At 38.4% G+C, this 26571-nt stretch overlaps 1 protein-coding gene across 3 annotated transcripts in view; it reads right to left on the bottom strand.

Annotated features, from left to right (window-relative positions):
• The window catches only part of LOC114663726 (sperm-associated antigen 1-like), a 121422-nt gene that overhangs the window by 32693 nt on the left and 62158 nt on the right, over positions 1 to 26571 (bottom strand). For all 3 annotated transcript variants that reach the window (XM_051935497.1, XM_028817648.2, XM_051935498.1), the window contains exons 10-12: positions 9187 to 9301; positions 2854 to 3279; positions 1698 to 1797 (exon numbers count right to left, since the gene is read on the bottom strand). In XM_051935497.1, coding sequence (XP_051791457.1) covers positions 1698 to 1797; positions 2854 to 3279; positions 9187 to 9301 — 641 coding nt within the window. The remainder of the gene's footprint in view (positions 1 to 1697; positions 1798 to 2853; positions 3280 to 9186; positions 9302 to 26571) is intronic.

The raw sequence follows: 26571 nt of genomic DNA, 5'->3' as shown, positions 1-26571 counted from the left end.
CAGCAGAAGGCAGCAGTCTATTAGCCAGTGAAAGGTGTTAAAGTACATTGTTGCAAATTAAGTTTTGGTATTCTTCCGCAGAAGTTCTCTTTACTATGGTGAAAGAGACAATAACAGGTTTTTAAAATAAGAAGATGTGCTTGTTTTTAGAAAAGCTGTTAATTTCTAAAGTGCTTCGAGTTTCTTCTCATGTGTACACCATGAAACAAGATTCTTACATACATGCATCCTACAGACTATTAACAGTAGCACAATAAGCCACACAGTAAGTAACTCAATCAGCAAACCACAATTACGACATCAAACACAAAAAGAACATCACATGATTTTAAAAAAAGAGAAGCAAAGTCAGTTGCGAGCAGTACTTGAATAGTCATATATGCGAGAGTGAAATATATCCCTGAATCTGTTGGAGTGAGTGCTAAAGATCCTGTATCTTAGGCTAGTGCAAAGGACAGAGAAAAGTACATTCTAAGGATAGCCGAAGCCTTCAAAAAATCTATATACCTGTAATATCCATCCATCCATTATCCAACCCGCTATATCCTAACTACAGGGTCACGGGGGTCTGCTGGAGCCAATCCCAGCCAATACAGGGTGCAAGGCAGGAAACAAACCCCGGGCAGGGTGCCAGCCCACCACGGGACACACACACACACACACACACACACACGGGACAATTTAGAATCGCCAATGCACCTAACCTGCATGTCTTTGGACTGTGGGAGGAAACCGGAGTACCCGGAGAAAACCCACATAGACACAGGGAGAACATGCAAACTCCACACAGGGAGGACCCGGGAAGCGAACCCAGGTCTCCTAACTGTGAAGCAGCAGCACTACCCACCGTGCCACCCACCTGTAATATTTCCTGCTGAATTCATCACCCCCTATAGTGTTATGCAGAGCTAAACTACACAGGTGTCATAGAAGAAAGGAATTCTTTGTCAAACTATATAAGATGATACACATCTGAGGAAGTAAAAGCAGTGATGAGATTTCCTGGTCACAAGCTGAAAGGTGTTGTGTGGGTAGGTGATTTATGAGTCTTTAAAACACTACTTCCAAAATGTATTATTAAACCTACTATACCTTGTATTATTTCTAAGTTTGATACCATGTTAACACACATGAAAAGTAATAATTTTAAAGAAAACACTTATTTAGATTAGGTTTAAACAAAATCATCAACAAACAGGGGAGGAAATTGTCCATTGCATATAAACATTGGCACATGATAGTCATTTTCATAACACATCATTGATGAAAGAACATACAAACTCTGCAAAGCTCTGTGTCGTACAAGTCTACTTACAGAAACACCATGTGTCATGGCATTCATAGAAATATACAACATGAAAAAGGGAGATACAAGTTAAACGAATACATTGTTGTAGTTATTTGAAGTGTATTTATTGCCATTTCTTAAAGGTCTGAAAATAAAAGATGTAATTATCTAGCTGACATTTTCAGTTATATAAACTTATTAATATATCACTTCACATTCATTCAATCAGTGCCTGAAAAATATTTTACTGCAGGACAAAACATTTTTAAAAGTAAAATAACAAAAAAAAACAAATTCATCTGACATTGTCACATGTTGACTACATACAGTAAAAATAAATGAAAAACAGATATAAAGAAATTGCTATGCTATTTAAAGAAGAAAAAAAGTAAAACACTAAATACTTTACCGGGTGCAATCCTCAATACAGTCAGCACAATTTCCATTCTTTAGAAAGCAAGCTGCTCGATTAGAATACAAAATGCTAAGATCTACAGGACTGTCAACATCTGCAAAGCAAATTTCAATAAAAAATATCATATTAAAAGCAACAGCAAGGGCTTGTGCAATCTGAAATGTACTAATCTGTAGTTTAGAATGTTTTGTTTTAAAAGATGAGAGCACAGTCAATGATGTAATTTGAACTGCATATACTGTAAAAGAGAGTTTACCATAGACTGCATGCTATTGATAAAATAGCAGGTGGATTAATGTTTAATTAAGGCACATTTGGAAAGGAGTTTAACTTACAGACTCAGTTCTGGAAAGCAAATCAAATTGAATTATGACAGGCTTAATTAGGATTGGGAGTGGATCCTGTCATTTCATCAAATCAGAAACAAAGACTTGTTCTCTGCATTCTGTCCATTAGACCAGTACATTTTAAAAATAAATTATATTATGAATTAACTGTCCAGTGACTGATATTTTCATCTTTTTAATACACACATTATATACTGTATAGCAAACAATCTTTGTTCAGTGTTTAGATGAGTAAAAGCTAGATACTATAATATCTTACATGGCAAGTATATAGGCACTACATAAAAGATCATTTTTTAATTCTTACAAAGTAAGTCCTGCAATGGAAGGTATAATGTACTTTTCAGAAATGCATCAAAACGTAGACAGGCTTACAAAGAACACAAAATCTATGCAGAATTTTGGAGTGCTTTTATTGAAGTACCTATGACATGAAGAGGAGCTTTGTATCTACTATCAGCTAAATAAATATAAAGAATGATGCATGGAACAGTCTCATCTTTGTGTTTACAGCAATGTGATGCTTTTTGCAATTCTGTCTAGCATGCTTCTTTTTGAATGATCAGCACTCAATAATGTAATGTATATGACGAGACTTTAAAATGAAGTCATCAGCAAATGTGTTTATTTTTTGGTTATTATGGGCATAAATCTAGATTTAAAAAACAAAAAAAACTAAATTCTGATATAATCAGAATCAGATTGTAAGATAACAAAACACAAAAATACAACTACTTAGAATTTACAAATATATACTGTATATATTGATAGTATGTAGATATACAGGAACTAGAGCTACTTACTGCACTTTTCAAAGTCACTGATGGCTTGAGTATACTTGATGACTGCTTCTCCAAACTGCCCATTTTTAAAAAGCTCATTTCCTTGTTCTTTCAGACAGGCAACGGCAGGAGGCAGCACTCCAGAAGCCAACAGCTGAGGCCTAGACTCGTCAGAACCAGAGGTACTTGAATGGTTACCTGCATATTTGCCATTTTCCAGATTTTTATTTTTCAGCCTTTGGTCTTTTGCTTCAGTACTTCTTACTGTACTCTCTGTCTCCTGGTTTGCTTTTTCAGCATTTTCCTTTGTGACAGGAGATAAACCTTTCTCGTCTGTCTCTGGCCGTATATCTCCCCTGCTCGGAAACTTCTTTTGCACATTCCCCATCACACTCTTCTGAAAAGCAGTTGCAGCTGTCTCCCCACCCACATGTGAAGAACTGTCAGCTAGGAAATGCACAAAGACACACCCACAAGCACAGTCAATGATTACATCATACTGCCTGCCACAGGAAAGAGTTACTGCAGTCTTTTAAGCTGAAGGAAAAAACTACATTCAGAGCAAATATTTCACAGGTACAAATTAAAGTAAACACTAAATCAACCACTATTATCTATAAAATGCACATGAAGAACTACTCACTAATATACTTTTAATTCTTTGGATTTTTGTTTATCATTGGCTGAGCTTTAAAAAGTAGCAACTTCCTTTTAATATCTGACATGCCTTATGGAAACAGTAGTACTTCAGCAGTGACATTAAGTTTATCGGATTAACAGAAAATAAGCAATATGCATCATAATAAAATTAGACAGGTGCCTAAATCTGGGCACCCCAACAGAGATATTACATCAATACTTAGTTGAGCCTCCTTTTGTAAATACTGTACAACAGCCTCTAGACGCCTCCTATAGCCTTTGATGAGTGTCTACATTCTGGATGGAGGTATTTTTGACCATTCTTCCATACAAAATTTCTCCAGTTCAGTTAAATTTGATGGCTGCCAAGCATGGACAGCCTGCTTCAAATCATCCCATAGATTTTCGATGATATTCAAGTCAGGGGACAGTGACAGCCATTCCAGAACATTGTACTTCTCCCTCTGCATGAATGCCTTTGTAGATTTCGAACTGTGTTTTGGGTCATTGTCTTGCTGGAATATCCAACCCCTGCATAACTTCAATTTTGTGACTGATGCTTGAACATTATCCTGAAGAATTTGTTGATATTGGGTTGAATTCATCTGACCCTCGACTTTAACAAGGGCCCCAGTCCCTGAACTAGCCACACAGCCCCACAGCATGATGGAACCTCCACCAAATTTGACAGTAGGTAGCAGGTGTTTTTCTTGGAATGCGGTGTTCTTCTTCCACCACGCAAAGCGCTTTTTGTTATGACCAAATAACTCAATTTTTGTCTCATCAGTCCAAAGCACTTTGTTCCAAAATTAATCTGGCTTGTCTAAATGAGCATTTACATACAACAAGCGACGGTTTGTGGCATGAGTGCAGAAAGGGCTTCTTTCTCATCACCCTGCCATACAGATGTTCTTTGTGCAAATTGCGTTGAATTGTAGAACGATGTACAGATACACCATCTACAGCAAGATGTTCTTGCAGGTCTTTGGAGGTGATCTGTGGGTTGTCTGTAATCATTCTCACAAACCTGTGCATATGCTGCTCCTGTATTTTTCTTGGCCTGCCAGACCTGGGTTTAACAGCAACTGTGCCTGTGGCCTTCCATTTCCTGATTACATTCCTTACAGTTGAAACTGACAGTTTGAAACTCTGAGATAGCTTTTTGTAAATCACTGAACAATTTTTGTTTTCAGATGTTTTGAGAGTTGCTTTGAGAATCCCATGCTGCCACTCTTCAGAGGAGAGTTAAAGGGAAGCACAACTTGCAATTGACCACCTTAAATACCTTTTCTCATGATTAGACACACCTGTCTATGAAGTTCAAGGCTTAACGAGCTAATCCAGCCAATTTGGTGTTGCAAGTTATGAGTATTGAGCAGTTACATGCATTCAAATCAGAAAAGTTACAAGGAGACCCAAATTTTTGCACAGCCAGTTTTTCACATTTGATTTAATTTCATACAACTAAATACTGCTTCAGTAAAAATCTTTGTTGGGAAAACACCCCAGTACTCCGATGTTCCTAGGAAATGAGACATACCACTGTTATCTTTTTGTTCAAAGTAGAGTAAATTATTATGCAGGCTGAGAGGGGTTCCCAAACATTTTCATATGACAGTATCATAATAATGTGCTCTATTTCATGCACCTTTAATGGAATACAAACTGACTTATTTCTGTAATACAGTTTCAAATACCTTTCAAACCTGCTTAATTCAATTCAAGTTTACAGGGGGGCCAATCTATCACAAAGCCTACTCATGCAGGGGAATGGGGAGCCAGCACATATTCTGTCACTTTGTGAAAAGTGAGAATCAATCCTGTAGCACACAATCCCTCATTCACTCAAAGGGGACAGCTGACAACTGTAAACCTATCATAATACATGTATCTTTAAGGTGTTGGTACAAAAAAGTATACAGACAGCTCCAATAAGGGAGTGCACAAGTGCACAGGCCGGATTTGAACAGGCTTGGAAGCTGTGACATGGTAGTGTTAATTACTGAGCCACCAAATAATTGTAAATAAGGAGGTCTTCTCAAGCTTCACTAATAGGCATTCTTTTCCATTTATATAATATGTGAAGGGACCAAAGTCAATATCAGAATGTGAAACTTTTTTGTAAATAAGTAAATATGTACACTTTACCATATTTTAAATAACAGACATGAGGTAAAGCTTCATTGTATCAAATTTCACGATACAAAATACTGCCAGTTTGAAATGTGGCCGTGTACTGTGTATTGTATGACATCACCAAATGACTGGGAAAAAAAACACAACTGGATACAAAAACATCTCTCTATTTTTGTGTTAACCTTTTTTTTCTTTGAATCTTAACTAAAACTTGGACTACTGTTACATTGTGGAATTATTTGAACACTATTCAGCATTAACTCACAAAAACTCATAAAAAATTGTAACTTATAAATTTAAATTTGGATGGTTTTGCACTGCACTAACTTTATATTATTGGTTAATAGGGTTTTTATTGTTATGTGTACAGATGGTACTGCAGTACCAATATTTTATGTTAATATTTAAGAGTATTTTAACAAAAAAGAAAAAATCTTACCAAAACTTGCATTAGAACTTGTATACCTGTGCACTGATTTGAATTTATAATATTTCAGTATTTTGATGTATGCATGTCTAATAATAACTAACAGTAAGGATACAAGGTAGCACAGTGCTAGTGCTGCTACCTCGCAGTTAAAAGACCAAGGACATATCCTGGGTCTACCTAGCATGGAGTTTGCATATGCCACCCATATCTGCTCAAGTTTCCTCTGGGTGCTCCGGTTTCCTACCATTTTCCAAAGGTTAAATAAATCGTAGAGTCTAAATTGGCCCTAGTGTCCCCTGAGAGAATCCCCAGGAAGTTCATTAAGTGTCCAATGAATATCCCAGAGGGAGAGAGAGATTTTTCGTCAGGATGGTTAGAAACTTTTAAAGTGACTGGATTAAAGTCACTTCCAGTTACAAAACCATTGTCTTCTAATAGGTGAGTTTTTCTGTCCATCTTAGTTGTCATTCCTTGAATTATAGGTCTTTGTCTTTGCCCGAGTCCATTTCATGCCTTCTGGCTCTGGAGAGATGTCAGGTCACCTCTGATTTACACCTCAGTTATCAGATGAAGTACAGTGGAACCTCAGTTCATGAACGTCTCGGTACACGTACAACTCGGTTTACGCCCAAAAAGTTCGGCAAACTTTTGCCTCGGTTCACGACCACACACTCGGTATACGAACAAGTCAGTTTCCCTTTCAGTTTGTGCGCGCTGATGATTTCCGCACGTTTTGCATTGTTCTCTGTCAGACGTGCGTGCGTGCTTTCGCTGTGAACTCTTTGTGCTCTATTTCATTTCCCTTCCAGTTCGTACGCGCCGATTACTGTATTTAAGCACGTGTTCAGCCTCTCCCTGTTCATTGTTCTCAGTCAGATGTGCGTGGTTTACTTGTGAACTCTTTGTGCTCTACAGTACTTCGTGTGCTTTTGCAGTTAACCATGGCTTCTAAGCAAGTGAAGAGTGGTGAGAAGAATGTTTTACAGAAAATTGAAATCGAAGTAAAGAAAGAAATTATTGAAAAGTATGAGCGTGGCGTTCATGTTACTGATCTTGCCGCTGAGTACAAGAAGTCAAAACATACGATTTCGACTATTCTAAAGCAGAAAGAATCTATTAAAGCAGCTGATGTTGCAAAAGGAGTTACAGCGTTAACCAGGCAGAGGCCTCAAGTGCTGGAAGAGGTGGAAAAACTGTTTTACCAGTTTACTCATTTACCAATTTGAGAACACTCCTGCTTTCAAGCAGCACAATGTAAACAAAGCCAGACTGCCAGTGATGTGGAGGGCAAACACGAAGGGTTAGGTCACACGGACTTTGTTTTTGGAATGGCTGCATGAGGCTTTCGCTCCCACCAGCTAAACAGCTAAAAACACCAGAAACCCAAGAAATCACAAGAGAGAAAACACCTAAAGGAAAACATCCCTCCATCGCGGAGCCAGACTCTCCCTCAAAACTATAACCTCCTGTCTACCCATTTTCTCCTCACTTCATGCCAGACCTCGACTCATGCAAGGTTAGTTTTCTTGGTGGTTTACGGTTAGTTTTTTGTATTACAGATTTTTCAAATGTTCCTTTTTTTCCCCTTGTGCTTAAAACTCATTAACAAAAAAAGTGTTTATACAGCAATCGGTTGTAAGGCTATAGCGCAAACTCCTGTAAATGTTACTTTCTTGGTTGCTTGTGGTTGGTTTTTAAATAAAGTTCGGATTTGTTGAAATGTTCCTTTTTTCCCCCTGTGCTTAAAACTCATTAAAAAAAAGTGTTTATACAGCGATCGGTTGCAAGGCTATAGCGCGAACTGCTGCAATGTTACAGAGAGAGAGAGAGCGGGCTCGCATGTTGCTGAGAGAGAGAGAGAGAGTGGTCTCGCGTGCTGATAAGAGAGAGAGAGGGGGCTTGCGTGTTGCTGAGAGCGAGCGAGCCTGCTCGTGCAGCTGAGCAGGGAGCCTGGAAGTTTGTGTCAGTGTTATTCAATGTTTTTACATTAGTTTACTATTACACTGTGCATTCTATGGAGTAATTAACTATATTTGTGCTTAAAAATCTTTAAAAAAATATATATTTACATACAGTTCGTACGGTCTGGAACGGATTAATTGTATTTACATACAATCCTATGGGGGAAATTGCTTCGGTTTACGACCAGAGGTTTGGAATGAATTATGGTCGTGAACCGAGGTTCCACTGTACAGGCAGATCCTGGTACAAGCTAGAGTTCAGGTACTTAGTTTGAAATACAAGTGGGGGTTTTGTGCAGCCTGATGCCTGCATCCCTGTTAAATCTGCTTTCTTAACAGGCCTAGTGTACCACAAAGGCATGAAAGAATTGACAATGCAAACTTTGTCCTACAATATGGAACCTAACATTCTGGTAGCAATAGACAAAATAACTGATTTTGAATAAAACAACATTTATAAAAGATGTTCTGGATTAAATTTTGATTATAATTCATAATTCAGTTCTGCACAGCCATCAAAAGATAAAATGCATACAATAAAGGATGAGGTAAGATAAGTGAAATGTGAATGTGAAATGATTTTGACACCTCAAAGTCCTAATTAGTATAAAAAGCATTGATGACTTCAATGAACCTGATTATTACTCCATTTACCTGATTACTATAACATTTAAAGTATGTAAAATGCTGTATATAAAATGTGTGGTGTTCCATCCTTTATTTGGGCTTACAATGCTGATATAATGCCAATATAATTAAATAAATTACTTCCATTTGATTTAATAAAATCAATAACCTGCTGACTGACAATTGATTTTATTAATCAAAATAATCTATATTCCAGAATGTTACATGCACTACTGAGACCATGAATTGAATTAAGCAGGTTGTAAAATATTGTGTTGTAATATATGAAAGCATTACGTTTGAACACTGTTGTCACTTTGAAAGCTGTCATCATAAGACGCAAACCAACTCCTTTGAAATGTAAAAACTTGAAAAAAAGCACATTCTGTTTAGATCAATTGATAATAAACATGCAATCTACCATATGCTTAATTTTCCTATGAAGCTGAAGATTACGCATTTCATGTAACTGAATCCATTAGTGCTTAAAAACAAACTAACAAAAAAAAAAAAAAACAACAAAACTAAGACCTCACATCTCAAAAGTTAAATCTAAATTACCTGATATTTTTTCTTTGTTGGTGTCATCAATCTGTTCTATAAGAATCTTTTTCCCTTTGACTTTCTCCTTTGACTGCATATTTGCCATCCTTATTTGAACTTCATTTAGTAACTTCTAAAGTGTAGCCAAATAAGAACATTTGCTTTAATAACATATTTTCAAACTATTATTGTATTACAAAGACAGAACATTAAAAATTTTGATAGCTGGCATATAGTACCCTAGTACGGGGTAGGCAACGTCGGTCCTGGAGTGCCACAGTATGTGCAGGTTTTTGTTCCAACCCAGTTCCTTAACGAGAACTCAATTATTGCTGATGAAGCACATATTGCTTAAGTGACATTTTAATGCTTCATTTTAGTGGTCTCGCTTGTTAAGGTTCTCCAACCTTAATTGCTTATTTCAATCTTAAACTGCTGCATTCAGTGTTTTAATTGCTCCTTATTAGCAATAAGATGTAAAAGACAAAGCAGCCAGCAGTTCTCCAGCTAGCTTTTTTGCAATTACATCTGTGTGTGTTCATCATGCACGGTTTGATTTAATAAAACACTTAATAGAAAAATGTGACAGACTGAAAATGATCTGTTTTAGGCTTCAAATCATTTGGATGATATCCTTGGAAAGGAAAAAAGTCTACGATATAAAAGCCTTACATTGCACAGACTAACAAGCCATAAAATTAAATAAGGTCTGAGATTGGCAATGATTGGTTTCTAATTAAGCAATTGGGTTGGAATGAAAACCTGTAGCCACTGCGGCTCACCAGGACCGACGTTGCCTACCCCTGCCCTAGTAGAAAACAAATAATATAAACCTGGTAAAAATAATTTGTCTGTAGAGAAAAAATATAACAGGAATGTTTAGTAAAAGTTTCAATTTGTACATATTATAATTGACTATTTTCCTTCATTGCAATAAAATGGTATACATTCTGCATTAATTAGTGCAACACACACAAAACAACTGGCTTATACATCAGTGATTAAACTTAAATAATTCAGTATACCTAAAGAGTAAATATCAGGGCATTTGTGCTAAACAATATTTTTCTTGTATATTATGCAACCCATTTCAAACAAATTATATTTAATATAACCATAGCCTATCTTGCCAATTGCCATAATGTACTTTACACTACCAATTTCTTGTATTACTACTATTAGTGTATCTGTCTAGCATGGAATTTAGCTCAATGAATGTACCAGGCTCAATGGTGTTAAATGCAGTGTGGAAAGGTAATTCTACTTACAATACCACCACAAAGACACAACAGTGGCAAAATTATAACAACAACAAAAACTAATGACAACACAAAATTTTAATGGCCCTGAGGCACTTAGATTTACACTGTTAAAAATAGGTTTTAAAATGGATTTTAAATGGGGAGACCTTTGTATGGACTTGAAAAATTAAAGATGGATTTGGCTGCACCAATACTGACGGTGATGACAATGCTTTCTTCAAAGAGTTGAATGAGTTTTGGAACATATGCGACTGCTCCCAAATAGGCCCCTTCCTCAGCAGGTAGAAAAAGGGAGTTCCAAATGTCAATGAATCTTGAAATGAACTTGAGGAACAAAACAACTCTCCCCAGGAAGCACTCAAGACTTTCTACCTCCTGGGGCACTGGGCTTTCCACAATAGGCTTGAATTTCCATTTATTTGTGAAGTTGCTTTAAGATACTGTATTGTTCAAATACTTGAGATTTTTATCACTCTCTTGTATACACAGTATAGAGAAAGCACAGGCATCATGAAAAAATTTGACCTTGAGATTTTGAGGAATCTTTACGTTTCAGACCTTCTTGAGTCCAAAAATACCATTTTTGAAATTATGTCTGTCTGTGTGTCTGTGTATAAACACAATAACTCAAACGCTTTGACCTCAGTCAATGAGATTTTATACACCTGCTTTATACCAAAAATAAGGAATCCTATCAACTTTTGGGCCACTTCTAGGTACTTTAAATGAATACTTTCGCAACTTTTCAAGTAAACTATAGTTATAAATACAGACAGATGATTCAAATTTTGTATAGATATTTAAAATGTTAAAAAGCAAGCAAATATGAAATTTGAAAAGATTTTACTCAACTGGAAGTACTATTTTATTTAAACAACTAATCAAATTTTTTGTATCATGGAATCAGTAGCACCCATTTGACTTTTGCATGAGCATCAGTGGTCCAGCCAATGGTGAAGTCAAGTGAAGTGAAATGCTTAATCAACATCTGGTTAACCCACTCCCTGATTACTCTTCTTTTCAAACGTAAACCCTCCTTTTGCGATCAGGGACTTGGCTGACAGTGTCGAACTGATAACACACCACCTTACTTCAACCCAATTTGTCCATCCACACCGAAGGCCAACTCCTAAGCATGTAGGGCCCTATGATTTCCGCGATGTGGAAAACACAGACAGAATCACGGGATTAATGCATAAAAACAGATTTTAAATTTAAAAATGGAAATGTGCGGAATTTAGAGACTGAAGGGGTGACTGTTACAAAACTTCCCAATAAATTAAACAATTGAATAATCTGTAGTTCTATCATTCATATACTATTTTCTAGTTTGTTGTTTTTCAAGCAAACGCAATTCTTCATAGAAATTCAGTCTTGCCTCTATCTGTTTGTGCATGAGTTTCCTGTATGTTTTCTCGTTAAAGGCACACGGATTAGTTAGCTGCCTGAGACAGAAATGTTGAAGCGAGCTGTATCAGATACCCTAACTACGTAGAAAAAACTACGAAACACAAGCTTAACTGCAAAAGTGAGGGCACAACAATATCCCAGCAACTTTTACGAATCTGGAGAACAACTTTTCTGCAAGTTTTGCCAGCATACCATAGACTGGACATGAAAATATACTTGCAATGACCATGTCAAATCCAAAACCCATCTCAAGAACAATGAGAAATTAAGATCAAAAAATGTTCCCCTTCAGGTAACAATAGACAAAATAACAAAATCATCAGATGCAAAATGCCGGTTTGTGGATGTCTTTGTGGCCATGCGAGTCAGACATACTGCTCGAAAAATGACGAAGATGCGTCTTTTCTTTATTAAGCATTGTAAACCAGAAGGTGCACTGCCAGAAAATGAGAGCAGTCTTCATCAAACTCATTTGCCCCGTGTCTTTGAACCACATATGGACGCCGTGGCAATAAAATTTATGTTGCAGTTGATGAAACCACTGATAGCCGAGACCCCACAGTTCTCAACATAGTGATAGGTGAGTAAACATTTGTCTGCATGGTAATTCTTTTATGTAGGCAGTTCTAATTGTGCATGAAATTATATTTAACCGGTATTAACAGTCTTTCCCATAGAAAATGTTATTAGTGAACAGCACTGGTTGTTAACAGGTGCCCTTTTAAAAATTAACAACGATGTTTCTGGATTTAATAAATGTTTCGCCTAGCGGTGACAAGGCATGCAAGGTCCACATTTGACTCTTCCATTATAAAATTGGCGTCTACAAACCTGGACAGAAGACCAGGTTTCTTCTCAGATGCAACAAGCCCTTAAAAGTGGGTCTCTCTTTTTTTCTGTTTAATTCCCAGATTTAGCGTCTTGCAGATTAGTTGGCTTTTGCTTTGTACTGTAATTAATAATTTTAAGATATGCAGTAGATGAAGATACAGATGTAATGATGCACGTTTTCAATTTGTAAACATTTAAGGTTTAAGAATCATTAGAAATCCATCCATCCATTATCCATCCATCCATCCATCATCCAACCCGCTATATCCTAACTACAGGGTCACAGGGGTCTGCTGGAGCCAATCCCAGGGGACACAGGGCGTAAGGCAGGAAACAAACCCCAGGCAGGGCACCAGCCCACCGCAGGGCACACTAAGGACAATTTACAATCGCCAATGCACCTAACCTGCATGTCTTTGGACTGTGGGAGGAAACTGAAGTACCCGGACGAAACCTACGCAGACACGGGGAGAACCCAGGTCTCCTTACTGCAAGGCAGCAGTGCTACCCACTGCGCCCCCGTGCTGCCATCATTAGAAATAATTAACATAATTACAATTGTAGGTACTGAAGACCAATACTTTTTGGCAGATGTTATCTTTATGGAGAGCTGCAACTTTCCAACTTTTCACAGGTAACACTTCAGTTCCTTCACAACAACCAGCTGAATCTTAATGACATTTTAGCAGTAGTTACAGACAATGCATCATACTGTCTGAAAGCATACCAGGAAGTTTTAAAAGGGGTTATGCCTAACAGTGTACATTCAACTTGCTTGTGTCATGTCATCAGTTTGGTGGGAGAGACCTGGCAGCACTATAAACATTTTAGTGAGGCTGCATCACTAGTGATGTGGGTAAAGTCTGCCTTCTTCAAGAAGCCTGCCAGGAACCCCTGAGGCAGGAAACACCAAGTGGAATAGTTGGTTCGAATCAGTAGGGTACCACGCTGAACATATTCACCTCTACAAAAAAGTTCTTTTTGGCCGAGAACACATCAGCTCAGGCTGTAATAAATATACTAGACCCTAAAAGTGAAGTTAACCTTCATCTCAGAAGGATGAATCAAACTAGTGACAGTTCTTAAAATTCTGGAGGGCACTCACTGTCCTACTGCAGTCTCAGCATACAGCATCATGGAGGATCTGGGCTCCTACCTGATGGATGGAACTGCAAAATAAGATTCAGTTGTGCTACTGTGCTGTTTCATTAAAAGGAATGTAAAGTGCCATTTCATTATTGTTTGTTTTGTTGTAGCTGTTGCTACTTATACTAAAAAAAACATAAAAACCCAAAAATCCGAATCAAGGAAAAGTAAAAAAAAAATAAAACGGAATTTGTGAAAAAATAAAATGAATTCCATAGGGCCCTAAGCATGGATTGAATGAGTTTGAGAACACCCTTTAGTAACTGGCCAGTCTAGTCGTCCTATTGCACAAAGCAGTAATTCAAATTAGGTCAAACCAGAACCTTGACGAGCCTTCCACTCAAACCGATAGATGTCACTTACCATCAAGCCACCCTCCCCCCAACCAAGGCAACTCATGATCCATTCACAGCAGGTACACAGTAAGCCCTACTAAAATTAACAAGTCCATTTTAAACAATAATGCATTGTCAAGAGGCAATTTGTTTGGGCAATCACATCAGTCACCCAGTGCATTCTATGTACAGTCTTATTGAACCTTGCACTTTTTCTGAGGTACCCTCCCATCATTTTATCATATCCCATAAGTAGCTAATGAGACAATTTAAGCTTTTCTCACAAGCTATTTTGTATTAGGGTAAGAGTGCTACCAGTATCTATGACCACTTTGCTCACAACACCTTGCACCCAACAGGTATCACTTAGAGGGAAAAGATGGCTAACACCATGGTGACATTGGTACAGGGTTCAGCTGAGGCTTTCCCTTGTGGTTTAGGAAAGGGAGCATCATGATGCACATCACCCCTGCAGACTCTGCTAACTGTGATTGCAGCCCAGTCCTTATTCACTTGGGAACCACCAACAGCAGCTACACGAGGGTTAGTTGCATTGAGAACACATCATAAAATCTGCTCTTCGCATATGTTGGGTCATCACTTTAAGGTACACCACACAGAATTCAAAGACAAAGACACTGAGACTCTGTGAAGGCTTTTGCACAAAGGTCAAGAGCTTATCTTTCACGATTGCCTCAAAATCACTGATAAGGAAAGCATTCAAAAAAGTAGTATGAGATTCTGTGCAGGTGCTGTATTTGTGCTGCTCTGCAAACCACAAAGAATGAGCCAAAATGCTGAGTGCCGCATACAGGAATCTCCATGACTCCACACCACTCAATGGATGCAACTCCACAAACAGGTCCATTTCTTTTACAAAACTATGCAACTATGCTCAGAGATGCACATATGACGGTTAAGTTCCAGAAACTCCATTTGCAGCAAACCAATGGACAAGAACACCTGTCCCCAGACATTCCCTACTACTGCGATGGGATCGACTGGCATTTTAAACACCATACACTATAGACATAGTGCAAAGGACTGCTTTAGATGTTGCACCCTTACAGCCTCCTCACCAGATACTCAGCCAACCATGTCATTGATGAGGCCATGTACTATCTTATTATTAATAATAAAACTACAGGCAATGTGATTAACTGGTGCTTCCAGTTGGTGCAGCAGTAGGAGCAGCATCAGGTCTTGCTGGACTCATCCCTTGCTGGTATCATTAAGGTCCAAGCTGTGGATACACAAGGAATCCAGCAGGCTTGTACGCTCATTGACCTGAAGAGGAGCTCTGATTGCAACATGGCATGCAATAGGAACCAGATACACATTAATAAGCACTGCACTCAGATCAAGTTCATCACCCTGCATTGCACTTTCAAAATATATATTTACCTATAGTGTAACCGAAAAATTTCCTGGCACCTACTTTGCTCAAAAAAAAAAGCTGCAGTGGCCTGGAAGTGCTCAGATTATCACCAGGGCTGTATTAAATACAGGGGCAGTTAGGTTGGCACCGGGACAATGGGGTGCACCTGCTGCAGCAAAAAACCTAAAAAGGAAAAACTGGACTCGCAAGCATTTTGATGGCTGCATGTGTTGTCTCATTTGCATTCACTCGTTAGACACCCACTTTATGTATCATCTGTGGTGGAACTAGTTACGAGCAAAGTGGCCTGACATCAGCTTAGTGCAGGAGTTCTAAACCTGGGAAGCATAAACATTCTTGTATTCTATCCTTTTTGGATATACAGCACACACAAGCTCCTGGATGTTACTGGTACACAATCATAAATCATTTGCATCAATCACTCATCTGCACATTTATGTTTAGAAAGGCTTGTAATTTTCTCATAAGATGTATCTATTAGATCAGCTTATTACAACATTTGAGGATACCTTAATAGTGCTTCACATCTAAGAAGAGTTTCAAATATCATGGGTACAATTTTTTTCAGATCACTCACAATCAAGATTCTTATCGCAGAGGTTTGCCTGACTGTTTATAAGTTGCAGTCCAGTCCCATTCCTCAGTTGATCCTCATTTGTTTACCTATGAGCTTTTTTGGGTTTTTTTTGTATAAAAATATCATGAAACTGTCTCTAAAGAAACTGAAATTACGGACATTCTTCTATTGTAAGCTTTTGTGTCAAACTCCAGTCTGTAGACAATCCTTCATAGTCTTACACTTCTGGAATAAATAGTGCATTAAAAAAAGAGTAAAGACTATATTCAGTCCAGTGGGTGAGTATAGTAACCATTTATTGACTCATGTTTATATATTAGGAAATGCAGATGTGGCCGATTATGTCCCATTTGTGACCATACAAATTAATCTTCCCTAGGCAGCATCAGAAAACCCACTGATTTAAGCATTTGGAATTATCGAAAAGTTAACAATTTTATGTAGAAAGCTATTCAAGTAAATTATTGACAGTATTTTTGTATTATTAATTAATCAAGTAGGGTTGGGTTTCTTTTTTATGTTCTTACTAATTACAAAGATGTATTCTCATTTCTTTTTGAACAGTGCTTGTCTTCATTGGTAGTTTTAAAGAAAATCTAATTGAAAAATTATTAAACCAATATTCGTGCTATTACAAGGGAAACATAGTTATTTTACTTGTACACTTAACATTTGGTATACTTTTTAAGGAAACATTGATTTCTTATTTTGTGGTCCACTTATCTTGTTGACACAAATGCTGCTGCCCTCAGAAAAAGAAAGTTGAGAACACCTGGCTTGATGGGTATGCCCAAAGGAAAACAAAAAAAACAAAAACTCTAGAAATGTAGTTGCACTACAAACTGTGCTGAAATCACTGTTTTCTTATTAGAAATGCTGAAGCCTCACAACCATCAGGATTTAGTAGGGAAGAAACTAACATTAGCATGGCCAGGTCTGGAAGGTCATCTGATGTTTTGATATTTCGAGTGGAAGTGACACAACTGCACATAAGCAACTGATCAACATTATTCTGTCTGATGATGATGGATGCCAGGCTTTGACTGATGATCAGCAGCAGAACCCCATGCAGTGTTTCTGTAGACTAGACAAATCAATTAAGGGAAGCAGATACAGTATTCAGCAAGTATCTTAAGACAATTTGTCCTTTGGCTATTTTCTTGTTGTTCTTTTGTATAGACAACTAAAATGCATTCTGCACTGCCTTATTCTGTGGATAGTTTATATCTTGACTATAATATCTCTCTATTATTAAAAAAAAAAATCCTGGAAGGCTTGGAAGGAGACGAGACGTGATGTTCTCGGAGACACTTTAACGTCCAGTGAGACAAGGCAGTGAGACAAAAGGACAGCTGCCGTACAGGCTTTTAAATGTTCGAAGCACTGCGCAACATGCAGATCACGCAGCAGGCCAGCAGCAGATGCGACCGCATCTCCTTAGCGTGCGTTCAGCCCCCCTCTTCACAACACGATTAGCAGATATGTGACATGGCTGGCGTGTAGCGCGCCCTGGGGATGGGTGAGCGAAGCAAGCAGGGGGAAAATCCCCCTAGTTTATAAAAATGTTAAAAATATTTGTAATGCACAATCTTTGGAATGACAAGAGATATAGCAACCAGTTGGACACAGAGGCAGACAAACTGACATTCTTGTAACCTCATATTAAGGTGGATAATACAAAGGAAGTGCCTAGGCCATATTTTGTTCAATTCTATTTTTGGGCAAAACAAACTGGATAAAGCTCCTTAAATACATTTTTTAAAACATTAAAGACACTAATTTTGTGGTGATTGGAAAGAACAGAGAGATTGTGATTCATAAATTATTACCAAATAGGATTAAATACACAAATTCCTGTCAGGGATCTGTCTTTTGAAAAATAGTTTTTAATACTGGCTGATTAAATGGATTTAGTTGTAGAGTGAAATAAATGCATTTAATTTATTTCCATGTATGTATATATGAGCACCAGAGGTGCTTATGGCCTGGGGAACCACAGAGTGTTAATCCAGCCCTGATTATTAAAAAATAACCTGCATGTATAATCCATACAGTATGTCCATGTAAATTATACTTAAAAAAAGTAACTAAAAAACAATAAATAAAATTCTTTGCATTTATATAGTGCTTTTCTCACTACTCAAAGCGCTCAGCAATTGCAGGTTAAGGGCCTTGCTCAAGGGCCCTACAGAACAGAGTCCATATTAGCACTTACGGGATTAGAACCGGCAACCTTCCGATTGCCACTGCAGATCAGCCTAGCCTCAGAGCCACCTTAGTGATAACACAGGAAATCATACAATGAAAGATTTTGTAGTATTTTGTATTGTTCTGTACAATAATATAAAATCATGTACATTAACTTATGTAATTTTATTATGTACGGAAATAAATACAGAGTAAAATTAATAGGAAATTGAATCAAATGAGCAAAGATACAATTCACAAATTAGTTTTAATCTTTACAGGATAATCGATATTGTAAATTCTAAGGGCAATGCAAAAAGATTTGCTCAAGTTTTGTAGAAAAATGTGAACGTGATCTGTTTTCTATTCCTCTGCACTCTTTTAAATTATCCAACTTAACAGGTGGTTTCCCAGCAACCCCTGTGCAAAAGTTCTGAACAGTCTATGGTGTAGTGATCCTGAGGGCTGCTGGGGTTGAAGTCCTTTAAATCCTACTAACAGCATGAAGGAAGTGTGGGATGGGATGAAGACCATCACTGGCTGCAGCTCGAAGCGGGGTGCCACCATCGAGAGAGACGTGAAGAGATCAAACCAAATGAACAACTTCTTTAACAGGTTTGACCACCCTAATCCACTCTCACCTCTGAGTACTGCACCCTCCACCCATCCTTCTGCTGACTCCAGCATAGGAGAGACATCCCCACCCACAATTACAGCAGCGCAGGTGAGCAAAGAGCTGAGGAGACTTCGTGCCAGCAAAGCAGTGGGTCCAGATGGAGTATCGCCACGACTGCTGAAGGCCTGTGCGTTGGAGCTGAGGAGTCCTCTACAGCGCATCTTCAACCTGAGCCTGGAACAGGGGAGAGTCCCGAGGCTTTGGAAAACATCTTGTATCACCCCAGTCCCAAAGGTATCACATCCTAGTGAGCTGAACGACTTCCGGCCTGTTGCTCTGACGTCACATGTGATGAAGACCATGGAGCGGCTGTTGCTTCACCACCTGAGGCCACAGGTACGCCACGCCCTCGACCCTCTGCAGTTTGCATACCAGGAGAAGGTGGGAGCGGAGGATGCCATCATCTATATGCTACACCGATCACTCTCCCACTTGGACAGAGGCAGTGGTGCTGTAAGAATTATGTTTCTAGACTTCTCTAGCGCCTTCAACACCATCCAACCTCTGCTCCTTAGGGACAAGCTGACAGAGATGGGAGTAGATTCATACCTAGTGGCATGGATCGTGGACTATCTTACAAACAGACCTCAGTATATGCGTCTTGGGAACTGCAGGTCTGACATTGTGGTCAGCAACACAGGAGCGCCGCAGGGGACTGTACTTTCTTCGGTCCTGTTCAGCCTATATACATCGGACTTCCAATATAACTCGGAGTCCTGCCACGTGCAAAAGTTCACTGACGACACTGCTATCGTGGGCTGTATCAGGAGTGGGCAGGAGGAGGAGTATAGGAACCTCATCAAGGACTTTGTTAAATGGTGCGACTCAAACCACTTACACCTGAACACCAGCAAAACTAAGGAGCTGGTGGTGGATTTTAGGAGGCCCAGGCCCCTCCTGGACCGCGTGATCATCAGAGGTGACTATGTGCAGAGGGTACAGACCTATAAATACCTGGGAGTGCAGCTGGATGATAAATCGGACTGGACTGCCAATACTGATTCTCTGTGTAAGAGAGGACAGAGCCGGCTATACTTCCTTAGAAGACTGGCGTCCTTCAACATCTGCAATAAGATGTTCTATCAGACGGTTGTGGCGAATGCCCTCTTCTACGCAGTGATGTGCTGTGGAGGCAGCATAAAGAAGAAGGACGCCTCACGCCTGGATAAACTGGTGAGGAAGGCAGGCTCTATTGTAGGCATGGAGATGGACAGTTTGACATCAGTGGCAGAGCGATGGGCGCTCAGCAGGCTCCTATCAATTATGGAGAATCCACTGCATCCACTAAACACTGTCATCACTAGACGGAGGAGCAGCTTCAGCGACAGACTGCTGTCACTGTCCTGCTCCACTGACAGACTGAGGAGATCGTTCCTCCCCCAAACTATGCGACTCTTCAGTTCCACCCGGGGGGGTAAATGTTAACATTATTCAAAGTTATTGTCTGTTTTTACCTACATTTTTATTACTCTTTAATTTAATTTTTTTTTTTTTTCTGTATCAGTATGCTGCTGCTGGAGTATGTGAATTTCCCCTTGGGATTAATAAAGTATCTATCTATCTATCTATCTACAAATAATTACAAATTATTTTGTTACAAATGATACAAATGATTATTTTACTCCTGATAAAAGCTTACAGAGAAGAATGTAGCAATTATCTCAAGCCAGAAATTTGGAGGATTAAAGTTTATAGAAGCGTGCCCTGCGGTGGGTTGGCGCCCTTCCCGGGGTTTGTTTCCTGCCTTGTGCCCTGTGTTGGCTGGGACTGGCTCCAGCAGACCCCCGTGACCCTGTAGTTAGGATATAGAGGGTTAGAAAATGGATGGATGGACGTTTATATAGGTCCTGGGGTTTAACGTATTAGCAGATGTGGTGATCTAGTGTGTCTGGTGTTCAGTGATTGTTGGGTTTCAAATGTCAGTGTGTGGCAACACTTTTTTAGAACTTAAAGTTAATACCCTTTTAGCACAAAAAACAACCAGTGTTTGACTAGGAACTTTAACCATGCTAGATATTGCTGTATCTTTCTGCAGAAATGCAGATGGGCCACAGATTAACAATAGGTGCTGTCTTGCTTTATTCAGTATAACAAAAAAACAATTAATTGTACCTTCCACAAAAAGCAAGAACACCCCACGTTAATTGAAACACAATAGCTTCCCGGCTGTTGGGCTCATTACTTATCTGTATCACCCCTTTACTAATGCACTTCCCACATTTTCGTTTTTTATTCCACCCTTTGACCTTTTAACCCTTAGAAAACTTCACTTAAACTAAACCTTTCTCTATATATACAAACACAGATAAACAATAAAAGACTATTTTCTATAGGCAATAGATAGATGGATGGATGGATGGATGTCCCCCGGGGGCAATTTGGCTTTTTAGAGAAGCTCTTTAAATAAATGCACAAATTGATAGACAAGTAAATAAATAAATATACACACATACTTTGGTCTGAACATACACCAGAATGACTATAAAGCAAGAAAATTAAAAAGAAAGAAAAAACATGAACATAACCTAAAATATTTTAATATCTACATTATAGGGTCATTCCATGTCAAATCAACCAATGGCCTACGCATTTCAGACTCAAGAAATTCTGGAAAAGTTACCAGGTGTACCAATGTTAGTCAGGGGGCACCCTATAAAATTATTTGATGTAAGATCAATACTTTCCAAGATACAGCCAGTTTACCGAGGGGTGGGGTATGTTGATTTTTTCATCAAATTTCACAAGTCTATAGTTCAAGAACTAAACCACCAAGCACACTAGACTTTGCACACTGCTACATTAATTGGTATAATATGTGACAAAATTAAAATATTTGGTCCAGATGACCCTGCATGTTCAAAGCAGCCCCTTGAAAATTGACCAAAATTAAATTTGAGTTTTTGGCTTAGCTATGTTTATGCCTCAGAAACACATATTTGTAACCAACACCGACTTTTTAATTTTTTTTCCTTATTCAGATAACTATATATAGACTTTCTGAAAAAGCAATAAAGAGAAAAGTAACTGTATCAGGGTTTGAACAGCAGACATCTCAAATCAAAAAAAATATTTTGGATTTCATTTTCAGAGCACTCTGTAACTGCATGTGGGAATGTGCAAATAATTTTTAAACAATTTTTTTAAATATTTGACATTGTCCCTTCTTTCTCAAAACACAAACCTTACTTTACCTATGCAAATCTTTCATGTTTATTTTCCATCCTAAACATACGCTGAATGTGTCATTTGTCAATAATGGTAATCATTGTTTCCATCAGTAAGCTATCGTTGTCAAACTTTTTTCATATTAAATGGCAATGTTCTATCCCATGTTGATGAACAGATAATGTCATTCACCATGGCCAAAAGAGTACCTGGTACTTGAGAATACTATAGATACTACAGAAGATGGCAAACTCAAAGTCAGCTAGGTGTCTGGTGAAGACAGTCAATTAACCAATTTAATATTCACCACTGAAGCAGCAGCGGAGATCCTGACCTCTCATGATCACACTAATGATGGATCAGATGCGTCCCTCACATCAGACCAGCGTCTTACTGGAAGCTATTGTTGAGTACATGCACGATGAAAAATATTGGATTGGTATGAGTTGTGACAAGAGTGAAGAGGAATCAGACATCCTGATATCTATTAGTGCATCTACAATGGTCAGTGGGAGGCAGTACCATCTTGATCCCAAAGATAAAGATACCCTACACTCTGCACTTTGATTGATACAGAAATTAAATGGGTCACATTCCTGCTGCTGCAATACCCAGATGTTAACATTTCATTATAGCTAGTGTTGTATTTAATAATAAATCAAATCTCTGTTGTTCATGTGTGTGCTTAATGTGTCTTCGGTCATTTATTTTTTCCATTAATTCTATAACCAAGTTAATGATGAAGAACTTGATAATTATCATTACTGACAAATGGTGAATGTAACCTATGGTTAGAATGGAAAATAAAAATGAAAGATTCACATAAGAAAAGTAAGACTTGTGTTTTGAGAAAGAAGAGACCATGTAGGATACAGGAAAAATAATTTTAAAAATTTCTGGACATTCCCATAGTGCATTAAGCTGTTCTGAAAATTAGACCCAAAATGATTTTTTCACATCTGAGAGGTCTGCTGCTCAAACCCTGATGCAGTTTCTCATTTGTTTATAACCTTTTGAATAGCCCTGTGTAGGTATCTAAACATGGAAAAAAAATTCAGCAGGCTGTATCAGTTAGAAGTATGCTTTCTGAGGGCCTAAACATGGCAAAGCCAAAGATGCAAAATATTTTTTTACTTTTTTGAAGATCTGTTCTTACCAAGTGGTGTCATCTGAACCAAGCATTTTTTGTTACATACTACAGTGATCCCTCGCTATATCGCGCTTCGCCTTTCGCGGCTTCACTCCATCGCGGATTTTATATGTAAGCATATTTAAATATATATCGCGGATTTTTTGCTGGTTCGCGGATTTCTGCGGACAATGGGTCTTTTAATTTCTGGTACATGCTTCCTCAGTTGGTTTACCCAGTTGATTTCATACAAGGGACGCTATTGGCAGATGGCTGAGAAGCTAGATTGCTTACTTTTCTCTCTCTCTTGCGCTGACTATCTGTGATCCTGACGTATGGGGATTAAGCAGGGGGGCTGTTCGCACACCTAGACGATACGGACGCTCGTCTAAAAAGGCTGAAAGATTATCTTCACGTTGCTATCTTTTGTGCAGCTGCTTCCTGAAACGACATGCTGCACAGTGCTTCGCATACTTAAAAGCTCGAAGAGCACGTATTGATTTGTGCTTGAAAAACAAACTCTGTCTCTCTCTCTATCTCTCTCTCCCTGCTCCTGACGGAGGGGATGTGAGCTGCCGCCTTCAACAGCTTTGTGCCGCGGTGCTTCGCATACTTAAAAGCCAAACAGCCCTATTGATTTGTTTGCTAGAGATTGTTTTCTCTATCTATGTGACATTCTGTGCTCCTGACACGCACTCCTTTGAAGAGGAAGATATGTTTGCATTCTTTTAATTGTGAGACAGAATTGTCATCTCTGTCTTGTCATGGAGCACAGTTTAAACTTTTGAAAAAGAGACAAATGTTTGTTTGCAGTGTTTGAATAACGTTCCTGTCTCTCTACAACCTCCTGTGTTTCTGCGCAAATCTGTGACCCAAGCATGACAATATAAAAATAATCATATAAACATATGGTTTCTACTTTGCGGATTTTCTTATTTCGCGGGTGGCTCTGGAACTCAACCCCCGCGATGGAGGAGGGATTACTGTATACCAATAAAGGTACCAGTATGCAAAATTTGAACCTGCTAGTTGGTTTAGATCTGGAGATATGGTCTTGTGAAACTGATGAAAAAATAAAGCAGTGTCAAATTCGATACTCCTTATCCCTCACAAAATTGGTTATATCCTGATCTTACATCAAAATAATTTTACATGGTGTCTCCTGGATAACATTTGTACACCTGGTGTTTTTTTCAGAATTTTTTGAGTCCAAAGTGTGTGGGATATTTGGAAAATTGGTTGATTTGACATGGAAGGACCTTATAGTATTTTTTTCTCCATTCGCATTAGACATTTATTTGAACAAAGAAGTTTCTCAGTGTTTTACTGGGCAAAGCCAAAGAAATACTAACTCACAGACTGATACACCATAATAAATTAAAAAAAGCCTGACTGTATAATAAAAGGGAAAAACAAACAATGTGACCTAACATAAATAAAATATATACTGTATGGTATATATAAGAATAAGCTGGTTATCTAAGTGGAAAGCTTATTGAATACACAGAGCACAGCGGCACATTGAACAATGTATAAACTTCATGATTGTCTGCAGTCCGTGTAATAGTTATATAAACAAAATGGCATCTTAAAATACATTAAATACAGTATCCATTTAATATGTATTGTATGATTATAAAAATACATTTATCTAAGTTTTTAAGTTCTTTGAATTGCATATTGTGTTTTTATTGATATTCTTAATAAATATTATAGACATAACCATAATTCTCCACTGAGTCAGCATCTACACAAAAAATGTGGTGGAGTGGTTGGTGTGATCAATGATTCCCTGAGTGAAGCCATCAGGAGTCATGTTTTTCTGGTAGGGCAACCCACCATGGCAAAGACAGAGGTGAGGTCCTGACTAAGACTGACATAACCACCACCCTATCCCATCCAAAGTGGTGCAACACCCTGCCATCCTTTATCATCCAGCTTGCTACCTGGAGTCCCAACAGAAAGTAAAGCAATGTGATTGAAGATTGCTCACCCTCACTACCATCAGTGTTAATGCCTTTGCACCAGATCTTCCTTCCATACAAATACTTTTTCCAATATCAAAGGCCATAGACAGAGATAACTACTAATCAGTGACGGCGTATGTTCTTAGTATAGTCCCCGCACATGTGGCAGTGTTGGTGTGACGGCCATTCAGAGGCATTTTTTTAATTCAGTTTTATTCTCTCAGTCACGTTCACGCTTCCCTATTTACCTTGATTAATTTACTTATCTACCTACAGCGTAAAATCACAAGTAGACTGCAGAGCTTCCCGTGTACATACACAAAGTACAGCGACGACAAAAGTGTGATGTGCATTCTTTCCTCGATGTAGAACCCCCGTCATCATCTGAGTTCACCTCTGTTATAGGACGTTTTTATGTGAAAACAGCAGTTTCAGATCGGGGGGTGGGATCGTGAACGTGACTGAGAGAATAAAACTGAATAAAAAAAAAAAAAAAGCTAACCTTACAAGTATCATAAATGTATAGTGGCTGTTACAGACTCAAATTAAATGTATGTTTTTATTCTAAAATAGTAAGTATAAGAGCATCTCACTTCTTAAAACAAAGTCATCCGGGATCGAACCAGTGAAGTTCAAGTTCAAGTTCAAGCACTTTATTGTCATTGTGTGACACAACAAAATTACTTTTTGTGACAGCCCCAAGGTGCAATTAAAGAAAAGTCAAATAATTCCAGATATGTCGTATACAGTGTTAAGTGATCAAGTAACCAGAGCAAATTATTATTGCTCAAAGTACAGCAGCATAAATTGTTATTGCACCTGTTGATGAATAGAACATTACATATTCTATATTGTATTACATTAGTATATTGCACATCACCAATTAGCATATTGCACATGTTCAATTAAAATGATCTCAGACTGAGGAGATTCAGAGTTCAGAAAGTGAATGGCAGATGGGAAAAAGCTATTTTTTAGTCTGTTTGTGCATACACAGATTGACCTAAAGCGTCATCCTGACGGGAGGAGCTCAAACAAAGAATTTCCAGGATGAGTTTTGTCCTGGAGAATGTTTTTGGCCCTTCTCACACAGTGATTCTTATACAAGAGTTCGAGTGATGGCAGTTCAGTCCAAGTAATGACCTCTGCTGTTTCTACTACCCGCTGCAGGGCTTCTTTAGCAGCCTTGGTGCAGCTGTTGTACCAGGCCATCATGCAGTTAGTTAAGATGCTCTCTAAAGTGCTAGAAATTAACCAGCAGCTTCTGGGGGAGGTCAGCTCTCCTTAGCTTCCAGAGAAAACAGAGGCGTTGTTGTGCT

This window comes from Erpetoichthys calabaricus, chromosome 13 (assembly GCF_900747795.2).
Source record: "Erpetoichthys calabaricus chromosome 13, fErpCal1.3, whole genome shotgun sequence".
Classification (NCBI taxonomy): Eukaryota; Metazoa; Chordata; class Cladistia; order Polypteriformes; family Polypteridae; genus Erpetoichthys; species Erpetoichthys calabaricus.
Note: the sequence above shows the minus strand (reverse complement) of the source record. Positions and strands in the feature narration are given on the sequence as shown.